Source organism: Beta vulgaris, chromosome 4 (assembly GCF_026745355.1).
Source record: "Beta vulgaris subsp. vulgaris cultivar EL10 chromosome 4, EL10.2, whole genome shotgun sequence".
NCBI lineage: Eukaryota > Viridiplantae > Streptophyta > Magnoliopsida > Caryophyllales > Amaranthaceae > Beta > Beta vulgaris.
In genome coordinates, this window is record NC_079205.1 from 15,361,372 (window position 1) to 15,380,126 (window position 18,755).

At 37.9% G+C, this 18,755-nt stretch overlaps 1 protein-coding gene and 1 long non-coding RNA gene across 6 annotated transcripts; both read left to right on the forward strand.

The window, feature by feature from the left end:
• Positions 1 to 100: 100 nt before the first annotated feature.
• On the forward strand, positions 101 to 8,259 carry LOC104891399 (phosphoenolpyruvate carboxylase 2). The gene is made up of 11 exons (XM_010677086.4): positions 101 to 258; positions 634 to 817; positions 1,363 to 1,757; positions 2,002 to 2,086; positions 4,040 to 4,262; positions 4,437 to 4,540; positions 4,671 to 4,758; positions 5,110 to 5,264; positions 5,367 to 6,365; positions 6,947 to 7,333; positions 7,657 to 8,259. Exons 2-11 carry the CDS (start codon positions 650 to 652, stop codon positions 7,954 to 7,956), a joined length of 2,904 nt encoding a protein of 967 aa, XP_010675388.1. The 5' UTR covers positions 101 to 258; positions 634 to 649; the 3' UTR covers positions 7,957 to 8,259.
• A 2,389-nt stretch (positions 8,260 to 10,648) lies between these two features.
• Positions 10,649 to 16,379, forward strand: LOC109133870 (uncharacterized). 5 transcript variants are annotated; one of them, XR_007273274.2, is made up of 9 exons: positions 10,649 to 10,934; positions 11,303 to 11,410; positions 11,631 to 11,715; positions 11,837 to 11,989; positions 12,328 to 12,462; positions 14,370 to 14,628; positions 14,726 to 14,759; positions 15,669 to 15,824; positions 16,113 to 16,379. It is a non-coding gene; the product is annotated as an uncharacterized LOC109133870 (long non-coding RNA). The 5 variants fall into 5 exon arrangements; XR_007273272.2 differs by having other exon boundaries at positions 10,659 to 10,934; positions 11,369 to 11,410; XR_007273273.2 differs by having other exon boundaries at positions 10,660 to 10,934; positions 11,369 to 11,410; positions 14,373 to 14,628.
• The last annotated feature ends 2,376 nt before the right edge of the window (positions 16,380 to 18,755 follow it).

An 18,755-nucleotide genomic window follows, 5' to 3' on the forward strand; every position in this document is an offset into this window, starting at 1 on the left:
ATATTCTCAATTGTATTTATGTGAATGTAGACGGCTTTGAAACTAATACAAAAAAATATCTATAACAGGCACAAATCCAAAGTTATAAACTACCAACTAAAGTATTTTAAAGTAAAGTTTTGAGAGTAAATTATTTGACTTTACTAGTGCTAAAAAACTAAAGTATCACACTCTATATAAACCCACTCAAAACTTCTAAAGCTTCCAACCTCAACTTCTCTTTCTGATCTCTTTTCTCCACTTCTTATCACTTATCAGGTACTACCAATTTTCTCTCTCCTCTCCTTTTCCATGCTCATATAGTTATACTTTACTACGTGTACTTTTTCAATTGTCACATTCAAATTCAATTCTATACTACATTATTATTATTATTATTTCAATCTTACTACTTTCATCATGACTTTGATTTCAAAATGTCTTTTTCAATTCAGATATCTGAATTCAATCTTTGGGTCTTAATAATAAAGATTTCAATTTTAGTACCTTTATTGTTTTATTCGTCAAGGAAACAATTTCTTATTGTTTTTATTGTTGTAAAAATTAACCCTTTATGGGTTATGTGATTCATCAAATTTGACTAAATGGGTGTTGTTTTTTTTTTTTTTTGGGTATGATTTGATGGGTTGATAGAGATTGGATTCACAGTATGATGGCGCGTAATATTGAAAAAATGGCGTCGATTGACGCCCAACTCAGGCTTTTAGTTCCTGCAAAAGTTTCTGAAGATGATAAGTTGATCGAGTATGATGCTCTTTTGCTGGATCGATTCCTTGATATTCTTCAGGATTTACATGGGGAAGATCTTCGTGAAACTGTAAGTTTTCTTTTTTATGATGCTTAATTTTGTTTCTGTTTTTAGTATAATCTTTCTTTTAAAGTACCCATATGATTTATATGATCAAAAATCATATTAAATTGAAGATCCATTTAAACTGGTTTAGAAAAGTTGATTTTCTGTTGCTGTTTTTTGATTTTAGGATTTGAATTAAACCCATATTTGTGTTTTTTCTCTTGATTGTTTTTTTGGGTTGATTTTGTTTAATTATTTATTTAATATAGCTATATTTTTGTAATTATGGAAAGTATGATGCTTCATCAACAACCAAAGTTGAGATCTTGGTCGCTTTTTAATATGAGGCTTCAAAGTGGGGGGACCAAGATGTTGTGTTAAATTGAGACTGTATAAGATCATGTTTAGTCTAAGGTTTGACTTTACTGACAGTTTAAAAACATATGTTGTGAAAGCTTGATTGATTGAAAGAACTAGTAGTATACAATTTTGTTATTGAATTTCTTGTGTTAGTGGTTCATGTGCATCACTGAATTTTGCACCTCTTTTAATGGTTAACATTGGTGTAGGTCCAAGAATGTTATGAACTTTCAGCTGAATATGAAGGTAAAAGGGATCCTAAGAAGCTTGAAGAGCTTGGGAATGTGCTCACAAGCTTGGATCCAGGGGACTCCATTGTTGTTGCTAAGTCTTTCTCTCACATGCTTAACTTGGCCAACTTGGCTGAGGAGGTTCAGATTGCTTACCGTCGTAGAATCAAGAAGCTGAAGAAGGGAGATTTCGTCGATGAGAATTCAGCAACTACTGAATCTGATATTGAGGAGACATTTAAGAGGCTAGTAGGGCAGCTTGGAAAAACCCCCGAAGAAATTTTTGATGCCCTTAAGAATCAAACTGTGGATCTTGTCTTAACTGCTCACCCCACTCAATCTGTCCGAAGATCATTGCTTCAGAAGCATGGAAGGTTTGTTCTTTGTCAATTTGATCACTTACCTACATGAAACATCCTAGTGTTGCACATTATTAATTCACAGAGTTTACTAGAGTAGTGACTCTTCAAGCTTAATTGAATATGTAAAAGAAAAAATTTGCTTCTTAATGGAAGAGTTTAGCTTGTTCATGAGTTATAATTATATTATTCTACCATATTTAAAATAAAAAATTAGCATTCGTTGATCATTCTATAATTTGATTTGTTTATACATCAGGATAAGGAATTGTTTGGCCCAACTATATGCAAAGGATATCACTCCTGATGACAAGCAGGAGCTTGATGAAGCTTTACAGAGAGAGGTAATCACATTTTGTTATATTGACTTAATGCTGATCTTGGTGAAAGAGAACACGTTCAGTTGCAAAATGCTAATCTTGGTGAAAGAGAACATGAACAGTTGTATGGCTTTTTCATGGAAGTTGGGATCTGGAAGAGGGTGGTGGGATTTATTAATGGTCACTGCTCACTAGGGGGAATCTTGATTATAAAAGAATAAAAGAGGTACAGAAAGGAGATCAGGGAAGGACATTAATCTGCTCTTAATATCTTTTATATTTTACTCCATCCGTCGTGAAATAATTGCCACATTGTGCTAGCCAGACACCTTCATTTACCTCAAAAATAGGGTGTCATGTCGTGTCGTGTCGTGTCCGACACCACACTTTACTTGATACTTCATTTTAAAATACAAACTTGACTTTTTTCTACAAAATAGCCGAGTCGGACACTTGGACACCCGTATCCGAGTAGACACTCAATCCGTGTATGAGTAACATAGGTGCTAATCCATTCTAGAGTATTCAAGAATTTACTGTGATTCCACCTAAATATCCTTTGTATTAATCATGTTCCTTGAAAATTTTTCTTCTTATTCCAATTGGGAATATCATGGGTCATCCAATTTTGAAATTTTATTATTTCAGGAAATGTGACGACTTCTATCAGATAGTTTAAAATAGTTTATGCCACTATTATTTCCTGATGTAGGATGTTTTGTTTATAGGTTTTGATTTCTTTTCCATGAAAGAGTGTTTGTGGTCTTTAATAAAAGAAACCCCTAAATTTTATACACATTTTAGGTTCAAACTAATGGCAGCATGTGACTTTGTTATGATTTTAGCTCATGACATGTGCTTGTTCACCTTGGTACTTGTGTGATTGCTATTTTATAACACAAAACAATTGCTGATGCTGATGACATTATATTATTTCTTTTCTTTTCTTAAAATCACAATTCTACAAATAAATGCTTTTTGCTTCATGATTAAGTCAACTCTAGCATTATACACTTGCATAATTGTCTCTCTATATAGGCTGATGACAACATAATCGGCCTATGTTCTGGTTACCATTTTGGGAACTAGATACTCTGGTTGCTCAGAGATGATATGTCCTGACACTAAATGAAGTGGTATAGAATGCTACATATTAGTTAATGAGCTCTTAAATTTATTTATCATGTTTTTACGGTTCTTTGAAAAGCAATACTGGTGTTGATATTATTTTTATTTAACTCCTATCTATGGACAAATTTACAGAGATAGCTAACAACATTTTGAAAATTTTATTGGTTTTGGAAACTCTGTGCATATCGAAAGTTTTAATGTGTTTCCCCTTATTTGCGCTTTTTCTTAAAGCAAGAGCAATATTGTACTTCTGTAACATAGATTTAATTAGAAGGATTGATGATCCATTTCATCAGTATATAATTGTGTAGGTCTCACTAGTCACTAGTGAGTTCTATCAGTATGGTGTTCTTAACCATGTAAATAGTTGATTGCTGCTCTTATAGGGGCAGACATTATACTTCTGTGATTTCAAATTATTATTTTAACTTGTCTTCTAGAGTCATTTAGACTGAAATCTGGAACCCCATGCTTAGTTCTTGATGCATTATCCATTATTTTGCTCCCAGTTTAAAGTTTTTCTTTTTGGCATTCAGGATTTCTGACTTCTTAACCTTATTGTCACTCAGTCTTCACTCGATTTTCATTGCCACTTTACATGGAAAAACCAAAATTCTCTGATTGCTCCAATCTGCAGATGCTACTTTCTCACCAATTCATGATTTCCAATTCAGTCTGGATTAACCAAATTTTTCCTAGAAATGGAAGACGCACCCTAAGTTGACCATATTATTGCAATTTTTCAAAATATAAGATTTAGTGGTTGTTTTGGGGAGCGGTACCTTTCATGTAGTATGGTTTATCTATTAAATGTGTCATTTTCTCATCTTTTATTATGTTATGCAGATTCAAGCAGCGTTTCGTACTGATGAAATTCGAAGGACACAACCCACACCTCAGGATGAGATGAGGGCTGGAATGAGCTACTTTCATGAAACAATTTGGAAGGGTGTTCCCAAGTTTTTACGTCGTGTTGATACTGCTTTGAAGAACATTGGCATAAATGAGCGTGTTCCCTACTATGCTCCTCTGATCCAATTTTCCTCTTGGATGGGTGGTGATCGTGATGGTATGTTCTTGTTCGCCCATGTAATATCGTAATGTATGTTCTTTTTCATTTGTTAGGATCAACAGGGATTAGAATGACCTCACCTCCAGTTCTTCTGGTTAGATGATACTATTATGGTGCTTGTAGAACCCATATTTTCTTCCTTTTGATTACTGTTTTTTGGTATTGTTACAGGTAATCCAAGAGTGACACCTGAGGTCACAAGGGATGTATGCTTGTTAGCTAGAATGATGGCAGCTAACCTCTACTTTTCTCAGATAGAGGATCTCATGTTTGAGGTGCAATGCTTATGAATTTTCTACTAGTTTTTTTTTTTTTTTTTTGGCTTCTTATTATTTTTTTCTTTTGTTGATCGTGTTATCTATATATGCCTAGGCAACTTCTAAAGTTTCTCTTTTCCATTGGCAGTTATCCATGTTCCGTTGCAGTGATGAACTTCGTGTTCGTGCCCTTGAGCTCCACAGCTCCTCTAGAAAGGATGCCAAGCATTATATAGGTACTTTTTTGATACATCAGTCCTCTTATAATAGTGCCGTATCCCATCTATTCAAAGATCGCTCTTTTCTGTTTCTTCTTATAACATATGTACTGCGAGACAAAATTTCTAATCATATTCTTCCTTATATTGGTATTTTCTCCCTGCAATTTTAACATGCCTTTCGAGAACTTATTTGTGAATAGTTTGTCAAGCTTTGGGTGAGATATAAGTATGTCATAAGTTGGCTCATTCATCTTCATCAGTCATTGAACTGCTCCATGTAAAAAATTGATGAGTTATATGCTTCCTGTCATCCTTTGTATGCTTTGCTTAGAATGATTCCTCATATCTGATTAATTACTTATGCAGAGTTTTGGAAATATATTCCACCAAATGAACCATATCGTGTAATTCTTGGTGATGTGAGAGATAAATTATATAATACACGTGAGCGTTCTCGCCAGCTGCTATCCCATGGAATGTCAGATATCCCAGAAGATACAACTTACACCGATGTGGCACTGGTACTTCTTCGCTCAGGCCACATAAGTCAATTTGTGATATCAGTAACTTTGTTTTTCTCCTTTTCCTATTGTGCACTGACTTTATCTCTTTTGTTGATTCAGTTTTTGGAGCCTCTTGAGCTTTGCTACCAATCCCTCTGTGCCTGTGGTGACCGACCAATTGCTGATGGTAGCCTCCTTGATTTCTTGAGACAAGTTTCCACTTTTGGTCTCTCACTTGTAAGACTTGATATTCGCCAAGAGTCAGATCGTCACACTGATGTCATGGATGCTATTACCACACACTTGGAAATTGGGTCCTACAAGGAATGGTCCGAAGAGCAGCGTCAAGAATGGCTCTTATCAGAATTAAGTGGAAAACGCCCATTGTTTGGTCCTGATCTCCCCAAAACTGAAGAAATTGCTGATGTTTTGGACACCTTCAATGTCATTGCAGAACTTCCGTCAGATTGTTTTGGAGCTTATATTATTTCAATGGCTACATCACCTTCTGATGTGCTTGCAGTTGAGCTTCTTCAACGTGAATGTCATGTGAAGAAGCCACTGAGGGTTGTGCCTTTGTTTGAGAAACTTGCTGATCTTGAAGCCGCTCCTGCTGCAGTGGCTCGGCTATTCTCTATTGATTGGTATAAAGACCGAATTAATGGTAAGCAAGAAGTTATGATTGGATATTCAGATTCAGGGAAGGATGCTGGGCGTCTCTCAGCAGCATGGGCACTGTACAAAGCGCAGGAGGAGCTTGTGAAGGTTGCTAAGGAATATGGTGTGAAACTCACCATGTTCCATGGTCGTGGAGGCACTGTAGGAAGAGGAGGTGGACCTACCCATCTTGCTATTTTGTCTCAACCTCCAGAGACAATTAATGGGTCACTTCGTGTTACGGTGCAAGGTGAAGTTATTGAGCAATCATTTGGGGAGGAGCACCTGTGCTTTAGAACTCTTCAGCGTTTCACTGCTGCCACCCTTGAGCATGGTATGCACCCACCTATCTCCCCGAGACCTGAATGGCGTGCCCTTTTGGATGAGATGGCAGTTGTTGCCACTGAGAAATACCGCTCCATTGTTTTCAAAGAACCTCGTTTTGTGGAGTATTTCCGTCTGGTGAGTTTCTTAAGACCTGATTTCCACTCTCTGCAAGATGATGTGCTTCCTATGTTCTCAAATAAATCGTCCTTCAACAATTTTGTTGGTTTTTCTATGCCAAATTACAATCTTAGGGTGCTTTTTTCTTCGCCTAAAAAAATATGTTTCAGTTAAATAAGCTGAGATTCAATAAATTCATATAAGTACCATTAAGCTAAGCTCTAATAACTTGTAAAATCAGCTTCGATAAGTCCAATATGCTTCAATAAGTTCTGATGAGTTCCAATTTAGCTGAGATGAATTTAGCAAAAATAAGGTGAAGAGAATACACCCTTTAGTCTGATTGTAAAAATCTTCAAGGTGATGTCTATTTAATAGCACTTTTAAAGATGAATCTATGAAGGATATTTTTAAGGTGTAAACTTATGATTATTGACAAAATAGTGGTCAAAAGTATGTTTACTTTATTCTTAAACGGAAAGGTAGGACAATATCTTTTGGGAAATAGAGAAAGCTAGCATATGAAGCATTGTCAATGATCAAGTAGTTAATTTGTAGTTTGTATTTGCATCTCTAATGTCCCAACTTTGAAATCATAGGCCACCCCAGAGACAGCATTGGGTAGCATGAACATTGGAAGTCGTCCTTCAAAAAGAAAGCCAAGTGGGGGTATCGAATCACTTCGTGCCATCCCATGGATCTTTGCGTGGACTCAGACAAGATTTCATCTTCCAGTGTGGCTTGGATTTGGAGCAGCATTCAGCTATGCCATCCAGCAAGACGATAAAAATCTCTACATGCTTGAGCAGATGTACAATGAATGGCCATTCTTTAGGGTGACTATTGATTTAGTTGAGATGGTGTTCGCAAAGGGAGATCCAGGGATTGCTGCTTTATATGATAAGCTACTTGTCTCTGAAGAGTTGTGGCCTTTTGGAGAGCGCTTGAAGACAGACTATGAAGCAACAAAAAAGCTTCTGCTCAAGGTAAACTTACTGGATATATGGACTTGTGTTGCATTAGCATCCTAAACTCAGAACTCTCCCTCTGTGGCCTATCCACTACTACTATATTACTGTTTTGGGCTTTCAGAAAATAAAACACTTACTAAAATTATATTTCCCTTCTCCCAGTATCTGGCGTAGTTGACTTTTAAGGTCAAACTTCACAAACCTTGAGCCCTTACTCATTAAATATGTGTTCAGTTGATCTTCAATAGATTTCAACAAGTTATTCTTTATGTTTATTATAGCTTTTGTACTTAGAATTACCACTAAATCGTTTCATTGTTTTTCTGATTTTGTGATAGATTGCTGGACACAAAGAAATTCTGGAGGGTGATCCTCACTTGAGGCAAAGACTTCGGCTTCGTGATCCTTACATCACGACCTTGAACGTGTGCCAAGCTTACACTCTGAAACGTATTCGAGACCCCAACTACCATGTCCAATTGAGACCCCACATCTCTAAGGAGTACATAGATTCTACCAGCAAACCTGCTGCTGAGCTTGTGAAGTTGAACCCTTCAAGTGAATACGCTCCAGGTCTTGAAGATACCCTCATCCTCACCATGAAGGGTATTGCAGCCGGAATGCAGAACACCGGTTGATCCAACTCAGCTGATTTTCTTTTTTTGTTTCCTCTTTTTTTCTTGAAGGCCGTCTTCTTTGTGGTTCGATCTAGGTCAGCTCGTTATTTATGCTGGAGCTCGACTGTCTTACCGTTCGTGGAGTTGTCGATGGAGCTTATTCCAAGTCCAAGCTTTCTAAAGTATTCCCAGACTAAATCTTACTGTTGTATTCTGAAAACTTCTATCCTGCACGCTTTGCAGTGATGAATTACTGTAATCCAAAATAATGGGATTTACAATAATTTAATAAAACTGAACTAAGCTCATTTTCTTTTGATGTAATTTTTGATTGTATTGCTTCTGGATTATTACAAATTATTTAAATACGCGGTTTAATTTGATAAAATTAGACAAACACAAATCTATATTATCCTGAGGAACTCATTGCATATCATTTTAACCTAACACTATATCTAGATATCTCGCACCAACATAGTCCTCCCTTTTCTTCTCCTTCCTTTGATTCCCTTTGAACCTCGAGCACAACCGATTATTTTAAAAAATAATTTTGCAATCTTATCAAATGGATTGAGCTAGTCACTATGAATGGATGAAATAATGTGATGCTGAATGGATCAAATCCGAAAGGTGGTTCGTTCTCTTCTTAATAAGGGCTTGGATCGTGCCTAATTTTAAATTTAAAGTAGGTAGTCTCGTACAAGACCAATCAGTAGGTTTTTTCACCTCCAAGGGGTCATTGGCGTTGTATTGTCTGAGTTGGAGCCTTGGAGGACATTCGGTTCTATGACTATCTTAGGGATGACTCGGTAAATGCAAGCTAACCATTTCGTTTTTTTTTTTCCGAAAATTTTCTCAAGAAGTATGAGGTTTTTTTTGGGAGATTCTCATTAATAACCCTTAATATTGACTTATTTTCAATGGTAAACCAAGAAAAAATACAGTATTGAAAATAACACTTTGTTTATTAGTTATAAAATGTGACATTAATGATGGTTAAAATTTGACGAACTGATCATAGGAGGCCAACTTGACATCATAGTACAAGAAGGATGCAATAAACCTTTGAAGAATCAATTTTGTTTCCTCTAGCATGTTTGCTCATTTTTGGTGAAAAAGCTCTTCAGCGAGAAAAACATAACAGCAAAATCGAAACAAAGATAGTACAAGAAGGGTGTAAACCTCAACTTCTTGAGAAGCAGAGAACTAACGACTTAGGTGTATTAGATCCAAAAATTTTGATACAAAAGACAATGTCTTATTCGAATTTGAAATTGGGCATAATTATCAATGTCCATACAACAATGTAGCCTTAAAAATTTGGAAGAAAAGGTGGGTACTCAAGTTAAGAATACAAGTAATACGATCAAATTAAAATATGGATGTGATCAACCTCGACTTTTTTTTTTTTTTTTTTGGACATTGGAAAAACGTACAAGAACTAATGCATAATTAAAGGGTGGCTATTGGAAGTTGTCCTCGGCGGACATGATTAGCCAGGTCATGGGCCATCTGAACTTGTGGGCGAGTAACCTTTGTAATCCGACACCATTGGAATTGTTGGCCCAGGTAACGTATGTCGGTGAGAGTCCAGGCGATCGAAATCGGTTGTATGATATGTTGAAGTAAACTCCGGACTAAGACCTCAGAATCCGTATAGAGCATGATGTGATGATACCCCCGAGCTTGAGCCCAAATCAAGGCCTCCAGACAAGCTCGTGCTTCAGCAACCAGAGCGGAAGAGGCATGAATGCAACTTCCTTGCCCCTCCCGAGCGTTGGTGGTAACATGATCCACCACCCATGCAATACCAGCCAAAGGTGAGGACTTCGCCCAAGAGCCATCTACTTGTATATGTAACTGTGGCCCTCCACAGAAAGATGCCCCAAAATGGGCAATAAGGAACCCTGGAGGACCTGGCGTCTCACACAGAGGCCGAGACTGTGGAAGAGGAGTGGCCATAAAGGTGAGGTGTTGCTGAAGGCCTTGGTCCGCTAGAGAGCGTAGTAAAGCTAAATCTGGTACTATCCCGTCGAAGATATGTTTATTTCGACCCTGCCAGATAGCCCATAAAATGGCCACAAACAAGGGAAGACGATCACCAGTATACCCATCCTGTTGGTAGAATTAATGAATCCAGGCGATGAGCCAGTCTTTAAAGGCCACAAGTGGAGAGGAGTTGGATATAATACCCAATTGGCTGGTTTGCCACGCCACAGTGGATAAATGGCAAAACCTGAAAAGGTGTTGGTATGTCTCAGGTTCGAAATTGCAGTTTGGACAAACATCTGACGTGGACAGACCACGGTTTGAAAGGTTAGTTGTTGTTGCTAAACCGTTGTTGAACAATTTCCAGAGGAAAATTTTTCATTTTGGCATGATGTGCAATCCCCATAGAAGTCGAAAATATTTCGAAACTAGAGGGGGGTTCATGTTGTAGGTATCGGTATGTTGAGAGAGGAGGTAGTATCCAGATTTAGTGGTGTATTGGCCCGATGTGGTAAAGGGCCAAATAGGAGTGTCGGAAGGATTGGAGAACCGTGGAACCTCTAAAGCGGTAATGGCGCGGACTGTAGTGGGATGAAAAAACGAATGAAGGCGGGAAATATTCCACTAGTGGAAAAAACAGCTTTTGCTACTTATCAAATGCTTTGGTTGACTAATTAACCCGAGCATTTGTGATAATTTTAATAAAAGAAATTCACAAATGCTCGTGTTAATTAGTCAACCGGAGCATTTGATGTCAAATGCTCCGGTTGACAAATCAACACGAGCATTTGTTAATAAATGCTACGGTTAATCAACGGAGCACAAGTGGATGGTTAAGACTTAAGCGCAAGTTTTTTTCTTTGGTGAAATTCAAAAAGTTCAGTCCCCCCTCTTATGTCCTCCCACGAAACCAAAGCATTCACCACTAAAGAGAGAGAAAGCACTTACCAATCGAGGAAGACGAACATAGATACCTCCGCCGGTTACCGCGCCGCCGTCTGCTACCGAGGGTATGTCACCCTTTTCATTTTTTCTTTTTTGTCGACTTTTAGGTTTTTTTTTTTTGTTTCGCTTTTGCTTATTTTTCTGGATTTGGAAGTTTTTGGATCAAAATCATGAATTTAAGGTATATTTGGTTAATTTATTGGGATTTTGTGAAATGATTCGAACTCTTTCTTTGTACTCCTTCATCTTTGTGTTCTTTACTCTTATTATTCAACATCAGCATAATCTGCCTCAATTATTTTTCTCTTTCTTAGGGTTTTCAATTGATGTTTTTTGCTGCATTTTTCGGGATTGTTTGATTCGTTCATGGTTTCCCCTTTCTTATGAGTTTCTTCTATCTAATTTCTTTCCGTTTCTGTTTTTGATTTTGTAGGTTGATTTGAATTTTCTATAATTTTTTTGGATTTCATGTTAGTCTATGGTTTTCCGTTTCATGTAGTTGCTGCAAGGGCGTGGAATGTTGCAAACCAGGCATATTGAAGTATTTCCTTTTACCATTTTTGCTGCTCTTATACCATCTAAAAATGGTGGATTAAGATTAGTCTTATGCATTATTGCACTGTTTTTCTTTTAACTTTCCTCATTGCAACCACTGGTATGCTGTTAGAGATTAGCTTAAACATGGACTAAAGTCTCATTATGTAACTTTAATATTTGATTTCTGTTTATCTAAACTTTTCCTGAGAGTATTTCCATGCCAGGAGAAAGAACCATCATCTTCTGGGAGGACAACTGAGCCAGTGAACCATCAACCTCAAGCTTTTGAAGCACAAATTGCTGGAAAATGTACATTCTGTTTTACTTCTTGAAGTTTCACAGGTCCCTTCCCTGGGATTTGACCAACTTTTGGGTGCAGATTAGTTTTTTGCTCTAACAGCTTTCTTTGTGTTTACAACTGTTGATACAGGGACTGAAGCAGCCAAGGACATGGATATGCTAACTTGATTCAAATCTTGGAATCTCTCTTGATGCAGATTCAAGCTTGACAGCTGCAAAGGAACAGAAATTTACCATATGCGAAATATCTCCAAAATGGGGATCTGCTGATGATTCCACAAAGGTATTTAATGATACTTTGTGCAGGGATGTCACATGTTCATATATATCAATATAGTGTTGCATGAGGCTAGAAAATCATGTGAGGGTGTGGCATGTGCCTTGCTATTAGGCGTATGGTTGCTATCATAAAATAAATGTATGCTTCGCACTTGCTATCAGATGTATGGTTGCTTTTCATTAATTTGCATCCTTCATACTATAAACTTATTGTATTATCTGACTAGAAGTGTAGCATGTACCAATCTTTTATATCCTTATGTCCATGTATTAGAGCGTCGTGTACATTTCTTTTGTTGCATGTTCTAATATGTGATTATTTTGTCATTTTGGCATTCACAGGTCAGCTAAATGATGAACTTGAACACAAAATCACTATGATGGAAACTTCAGTAAATAGGTCAGGAGTGATCTTGGATTCTGTTCAGGCTTATATCATGCAAGTAGACAAAGGAACGAAAGAGCTCTCTCTTGAAGGTGAATTATGTCATATCTGAAAGTTGATAATTTTTATGTAAGATGATATTTAATTAATTTAATGAAAATTATGAGTGAACTAATCTCTATCAGCAGTTGAGGGCAACGTAAGCCACTAATCTGTTTATTAGTCAACAATCTCATAGATTTCAGACAAGAGAAAACTTCTCGCACTTGCTATTTGATATGTGTAATCTAGCATTACCTTGCATTATTGTCCTAAATTTCTTTCATCGATTCGCAAACACAATCTTTTACAGTGGAAAGCATAAGCCATGCTCATCAAGATTCCCTCCATTTGCTGGTACAATTACTTGAGCTTATCCTCTCTTGCAGTACTTATAGCTCAGCAAAACATCATTTTCATGACAAAATATTATGGCCAGAATCGAGCACAAGAAGAAACCAGAGCTAGCCTGAAATCAATTAGCCAACACGTCCGTGTCATTTACGATGCGTCTGTTCCACCTACCTTTCTAGAAGTGAGAATACTTCCTGTTTGCAGATCCCAGGTCGACACGTCTGTGTCATATGCATGTGTCATGTCCGTGTTCCCCTCCTTTTCCGAATGTAGTAACTGGTTGTTCGTTTGTGCTTTATTTAATATCTGGTCAACACGTCTGTGTCAATTTTGACACGCCCATGTCGACCTGCATCGCTATCTCTCTCTCACCCTTTTGTTTGAGTTCTTCAGCACTGTTCATTCAGGTTTGTGACTTTTTTTGTAGTTGAGTGTCAACTTTGCTCATCTAACTGTAATTCAATTAATGTTGTCTGGAGGAACTCATTTTACGTTTTTTATTCCTTAGATTCGTTATCTGTTGTTTCTTTTGTTGTTGTTGATCTTTTTCGATTTTGTTTTTGTCAATTTTGTAAACCCTAACTTCTAATTTTAAGGTTTATGTGGCTGGATTCAGTTTGAACTGAATTTTCACATATATCTTGGTCCATAATTACAGAATTAGTTCTAACCACATTATGGATCTCTTTGAGTCTTTAACTTCGTTACTTTCTGGGTTTTCTTTCTTTGAAGTTCGAAGGACGAGCATTGGATCTCTTTGAGTCATGTTCTATGTCCTTCAATATTTTCTCTGCTGTCTTGAATTGTCTTCAGTGATCTTCAATACACTTAAAGTTTCCACTTTTTGACAGCATCGCGAATTGGTCTTAAGATTAATGATTCTCATAATATATCCAATCCAATTAACCTAAGCAACCAAGATTTCAGAGGCTTTCTCTTCTTCTAGTTCCTATCTCAAAGGCGTGTGATATAAATTAGTTGATGCATGCATGACTGTACTTGTTTGTTGCTTCTGCTTGTGCATTTGACTGTTCAATGAATCTCTAGTCCATGTATAAGTGTATTTATTATAAGTTATAACTCGTGATACATAATTTGTGTCCTCTACATGATTGCATGACTATTCAATGAATATTATTATATCATGCATACCTCATGTGTTGCACGTCATGCACCTGTTACTGTATTGTCTGTATACATATTTGTGGATTCTACTTGTTGGCATGAGTTTCTACGAACTTACATGGACCAAAACATTGAATAGTATAGGATCTCTATTGAGAAAACAAATTAGTAGATTGAAGGTATTATTTCTTGCTCTTCATAATGGTTTAAGCTTCACCTTTAATATTGTGATTTGTGAATACAGTTAGGAAAATCATCCCTTCTTCCAAAGCCATTTTAATTATTGTTCAGAATATTAAGGTCAAGAAAATGATGACAGATGCAGAGGTAAAAAAGAAAAGTAGACTATTAAGACTATGAGGACTTTAAAAGAGGTCAAGGATACCAAAGATGACTTAGATGGCAGAAGTTAAAAAGGGTAAAAAGAGGTCACAATCTGAGTCTCTCTGTTAAACTGTTCCTCCTATTTCTTGCGCTGCAGCAGCAGGTCGAGTTTGGTGAGGGAGTGTGGTGTGTGTCTCGTAGCGGTGCCAGCGACGATGCATTGCAGTCAACTCTTGACTACGCTTGTGCAGTGGGTGCTGACTGTACCCCCATTCAGCAGTCTGGACTATGTTTCCTCCCTAACACTCTTCAGGCTCACGCCTCCTACGCCTTCAACAGCTTTTACCAGCGCAATCATATGTCTGCTTCTTCTTGTGACTTCTCCGCCACTGCCACCCTCGCTCAAACTGATCCCAGTATTTTCCTTTTCCTTTCTGTTATACTAAATCATTATTTATTTAATTACCTTATTACCACTCATATCATATACTAATACTAGTATACTACTATCAGGCTATGGATCTTGCGTCTACCCTGCTTCTCTAAGGTACGGGTACCCTTTCTTCTTCCTTAATCCTTACCCATATCCATATCCTCTTTCTTTATCTAGCTTTCCTTACACGCTTCTTTATCTTCAAATATTACCTGTTGCCTGCAGTCTGCTTCTTGTTAAACTAGTGGCATCTTTCTGTGACTCTAACTAATACGCAACCTTCATGTAATGTTATTAGATACTACTTTACTCCACTAATACAAGATTTGTGCTTATCATTCTATTATATTAACATATAGTAGCTACTTTACACTTTACACTAGGAGCAATAAACAGGAATAATATTCAAGTACATATTCATTTACTATGAGCAATGAGAAAATTGAGGGCATGGTAGATATGTCAGTTTTTTATACTACTGCTCACTACTCACTAGACAGTAGACACTAGGGTGAAGAACTACACAAATTACTAGTCCATTGAGGAGTATTTTAACTTCATGACTAGAGATGTTTAATTAGCCTAAAACTTGGTAAATTTCCTATAATATGCATGTTTTATTTTCACAAGTATGCTTAAGATGGTATGGAGCTGAATATGATTTGCATCCCCTCGAAAGTTGAGATTCAACTCGTGAGTTTTTACCAGTTTAAATTGTCTGTCTTGTGGCTGTGGGGTTGTGGTAACATCTCTTCTTTTTAGGACCAATTTGGTAACAAATGGGGGTTTCTTCTCTGTTGTGACCGCCTTTTTAACTCGATGTTTCGATCCCTCTGCATCAAAGAGCTGATCACGGATGTCCTTTGCACTTCTAATAAGAGCAAAGAACTTCTCTATCTTAACATCTTCTTCTTCTTCGTCATCTTCGGCCATGTTTTTTATTCTTCATGCTGTTTTCTCTTAAGATTCTAATTGGGTAATTGGGAAGAACCATTTTTTGAGCTCATTGGTGCTGACATTCAGGTACATATATGATATAATGATCTGGATCATCATCAAGTTGCCGCCCTTGCAAGTTGCTTTATCCCCGGAGATAAGTCAAATGAGCAGATTCATCTGCGAGCGGAACTTGCAAAACCCTTACAACAACTCCAAGACAGTGCATGAAAAATAGCACAGGTTCTCTCCTTCTCCATCCTTTATTCCCTTTGTTATCCTAAGTTATAGGTTTAGGAGGATATTGTCATTCTCAATATTGAAAAAGTCTGCTTGTAAAAATAAAAATCAGACCTATTCCCCTTGATCCTCGTGAGCTATGCTAACATGACAAAAGTCTGTCAGTTGATTAGATTGCTAGCTATGATGTATGACTATGTGTGGTTGCTCTAATGTGGAAATATCAACCTGTTTGGATTTCACTCATGCTATTATTGTTGATTGGGAGTCCCTTTTTTTGAAAATGTGCAGTGGTCAGACATCATATTGCAGAATACTTGAGTGCTTGTTGCTTACTGCAGCTATAGTTGCACCTTATTGAAGTATTTGGATTGCATTGGAGGCTGGTGTTGCAGTTTGGTGCGTGGGATTCCAAAAAATGTGATGTCCTCATAACATTTAAGGAATATGTTCATATGGATATATTAGTTTACCTTAATGTTAATTGTTATTTATTTGTATTATATCTTGTATTTATGAACAAAAATATTAGAAATGAAACTTTTATCTACATGTAAATGATTGTCCATCAATTTAGGGTAAAAAAAGCCCAAAAAAAAAATTTTTTTTTTTTAAATTTTTAGGGCCTCAAATGCTCCGGTTTTATCTACATAAATTCTCCGGTTTTTAAGATAAAACCGGAGCATTTGTTTTACAAATGCTCCGGTTGCAACCGGAGCATTTGTAAAAGTCTTAAATGCTCGGGCGACATTTGCTACGCGTCAAATACGGAGCATTTGTGGCCTAAAAAATCGGAGCATTTGAGGTTTTTTCTACTAGTGTTCCAACCTTGTAGTTGGGGCAACAAAAGGGATCCTATGGTGACAGTAGCAGCAGTTCGAAGTGGAATATTATCGCGAAAGAGGGGAACCGTCCCATTGACCCATCGCTCTTTGCCAGCAACTAGTGTGGAATTTGATCCAATTTTCCGAACATAATTTTTCAAGAGAACCTTCTCAGCTTGATGTAAACCTCGTGCACCCCAAGAGCATTGCGCCCGCACGGAACTTAGTGTAGTGAGCGATGAAGCAGGAGCCAGAGACACCCGAGAAAAAACTTTGGAAATGAGTAAATTGGAATTTCGGTGCATATGCCACACTTTTTTAATCAGAAGTGAGCGATTGTACATCGTAAGACTACGTAACCCGAGACCACCAGCACCTTTTGGCATCTGCAAGAGATCTTTACTTCGCCAATGAATTCCTTTACCAGAGCAATTAGACCAGAAGAAACGGGCCAGCATAGCATCCACCTTGTTAGCTATGGTTGTGGGGATTAAGAATACAGAAAGGATATGGGCTATCGAAGCAATGAGGACAGAATTGATGAGAATCAATTTCGCAGCTTGCGAAAGCGGTGAATGAGACCATGTTGTTATGCGTTGAGAAATTTTATCAAGTAAGAAGGTGAAGTGCTGAGTTTTTTTGCCTTGAATGTCCACAGGCCAGGAGCACCAAGATATGTTCCCAGGGACTCTTTCGTTTCCAACTGTAAAATATTTTTGTATTCTTGACCCATGCATGTTCTCAGGAACGTTAGGGCTAAATTTGACATATGACTTACGTAAACTGATCATTTGTCCCGATATATGGAAGAATCGGGCCAAGAGGTTGGAAACTTCCATGCAGGAGGCATGTGACGCTTTAAAGAAAAGAAGAGCATCATCAGCAAAAAACAGATGAGATATAGAAGGGGCATACCTGTGCGCTCGATATCCATCGAATCGGCGAATATCTGTAGCCAGCGTTAACATGCGGGACAAGACATCCATACAGAACAAAAACAGATAGGGAGATGGGCGTCCCCCTGTCGGAGACCACAATGCGCAGGAAAGGCCCCTATAACCTGTCCATTGACCAAGATGCGGTACGTCACTGTGGAGATACATTGACTAATCAGCTGTATCCACTGGGCAGGGAATCCATAAGCTTGAAGAACTTTTAAGAGAAACCTCCAATTAAGCCGATCATACGCCTTATTCATGTCAATTTTGAGAGCCGCGAGATGAACATTACCGCGTCGATGCTTATTCAGAACATGGGTTAACTCATGGCTTATCAAGATGTTATCATCCATATGTCGACCTGGAATGAAGGCACTCTGGTATTCCGTGATAAGATCCGATAGCAACGGCCGTAGCCGGTTGACCAAGCATTTTGAGACACATTTATAAATTGTGTTGCAGAGACTAATAGGCCGAAATTGAGTCACATCCTCCGGGTTCTGACCCTTGGGTAGCAATACCAGAAGCGTCTGGTTCCATTCCCGGAGTATGAAGCCTGTGGAGAAGAAGTGAGTAACGGCTTGAAATACCTGTTTCCCAAGAATGTCCTAGTGATTTTGGAAAAATTCGGCTATCGACCCATCCAATCCAGGAGATTTGGCAGGACCAATGCCAAACATGGCCTCTTGCACTTCAGCCTCAGAGAAGGGCAAAAGTAGTTGCTGGTGTTGTACACTAGAAAGATGTGGTAAGTTTAATTCGCGAAGTAATAGGTCGATGGCCTTGTCTTGGGCCTGGTCAGAGATATTAGGCACTTGAGAGTTGCCATATGCCTCTTTGAAATGGTGCAAGAATGTATCCACTATAGTTGGACCATCCTCAATCCATTGTCCGTCTGCAGTCCTGAGCATGTAGATATATGCTGAACGTCGTTTCTGTCGCATCCTATTATAAAAGAACTTGGTGGGAAGTTCCCCAATATGAACGTATTTGTCTATAGACCGTTGAGACCAGTATGAGTGGGCCAAAGAAGACTGAAGCAACTCCTGCTGACGTTGGATCATAAAAGCATTCCCCTGAGGAAGAGTGGAGATATTAGTCGCAGTGGCGGCTAGTTTCGTAGAGAGCTCCTGCCAATCAATCCCCCAAACCACTTTGTGATCCAAGCACCA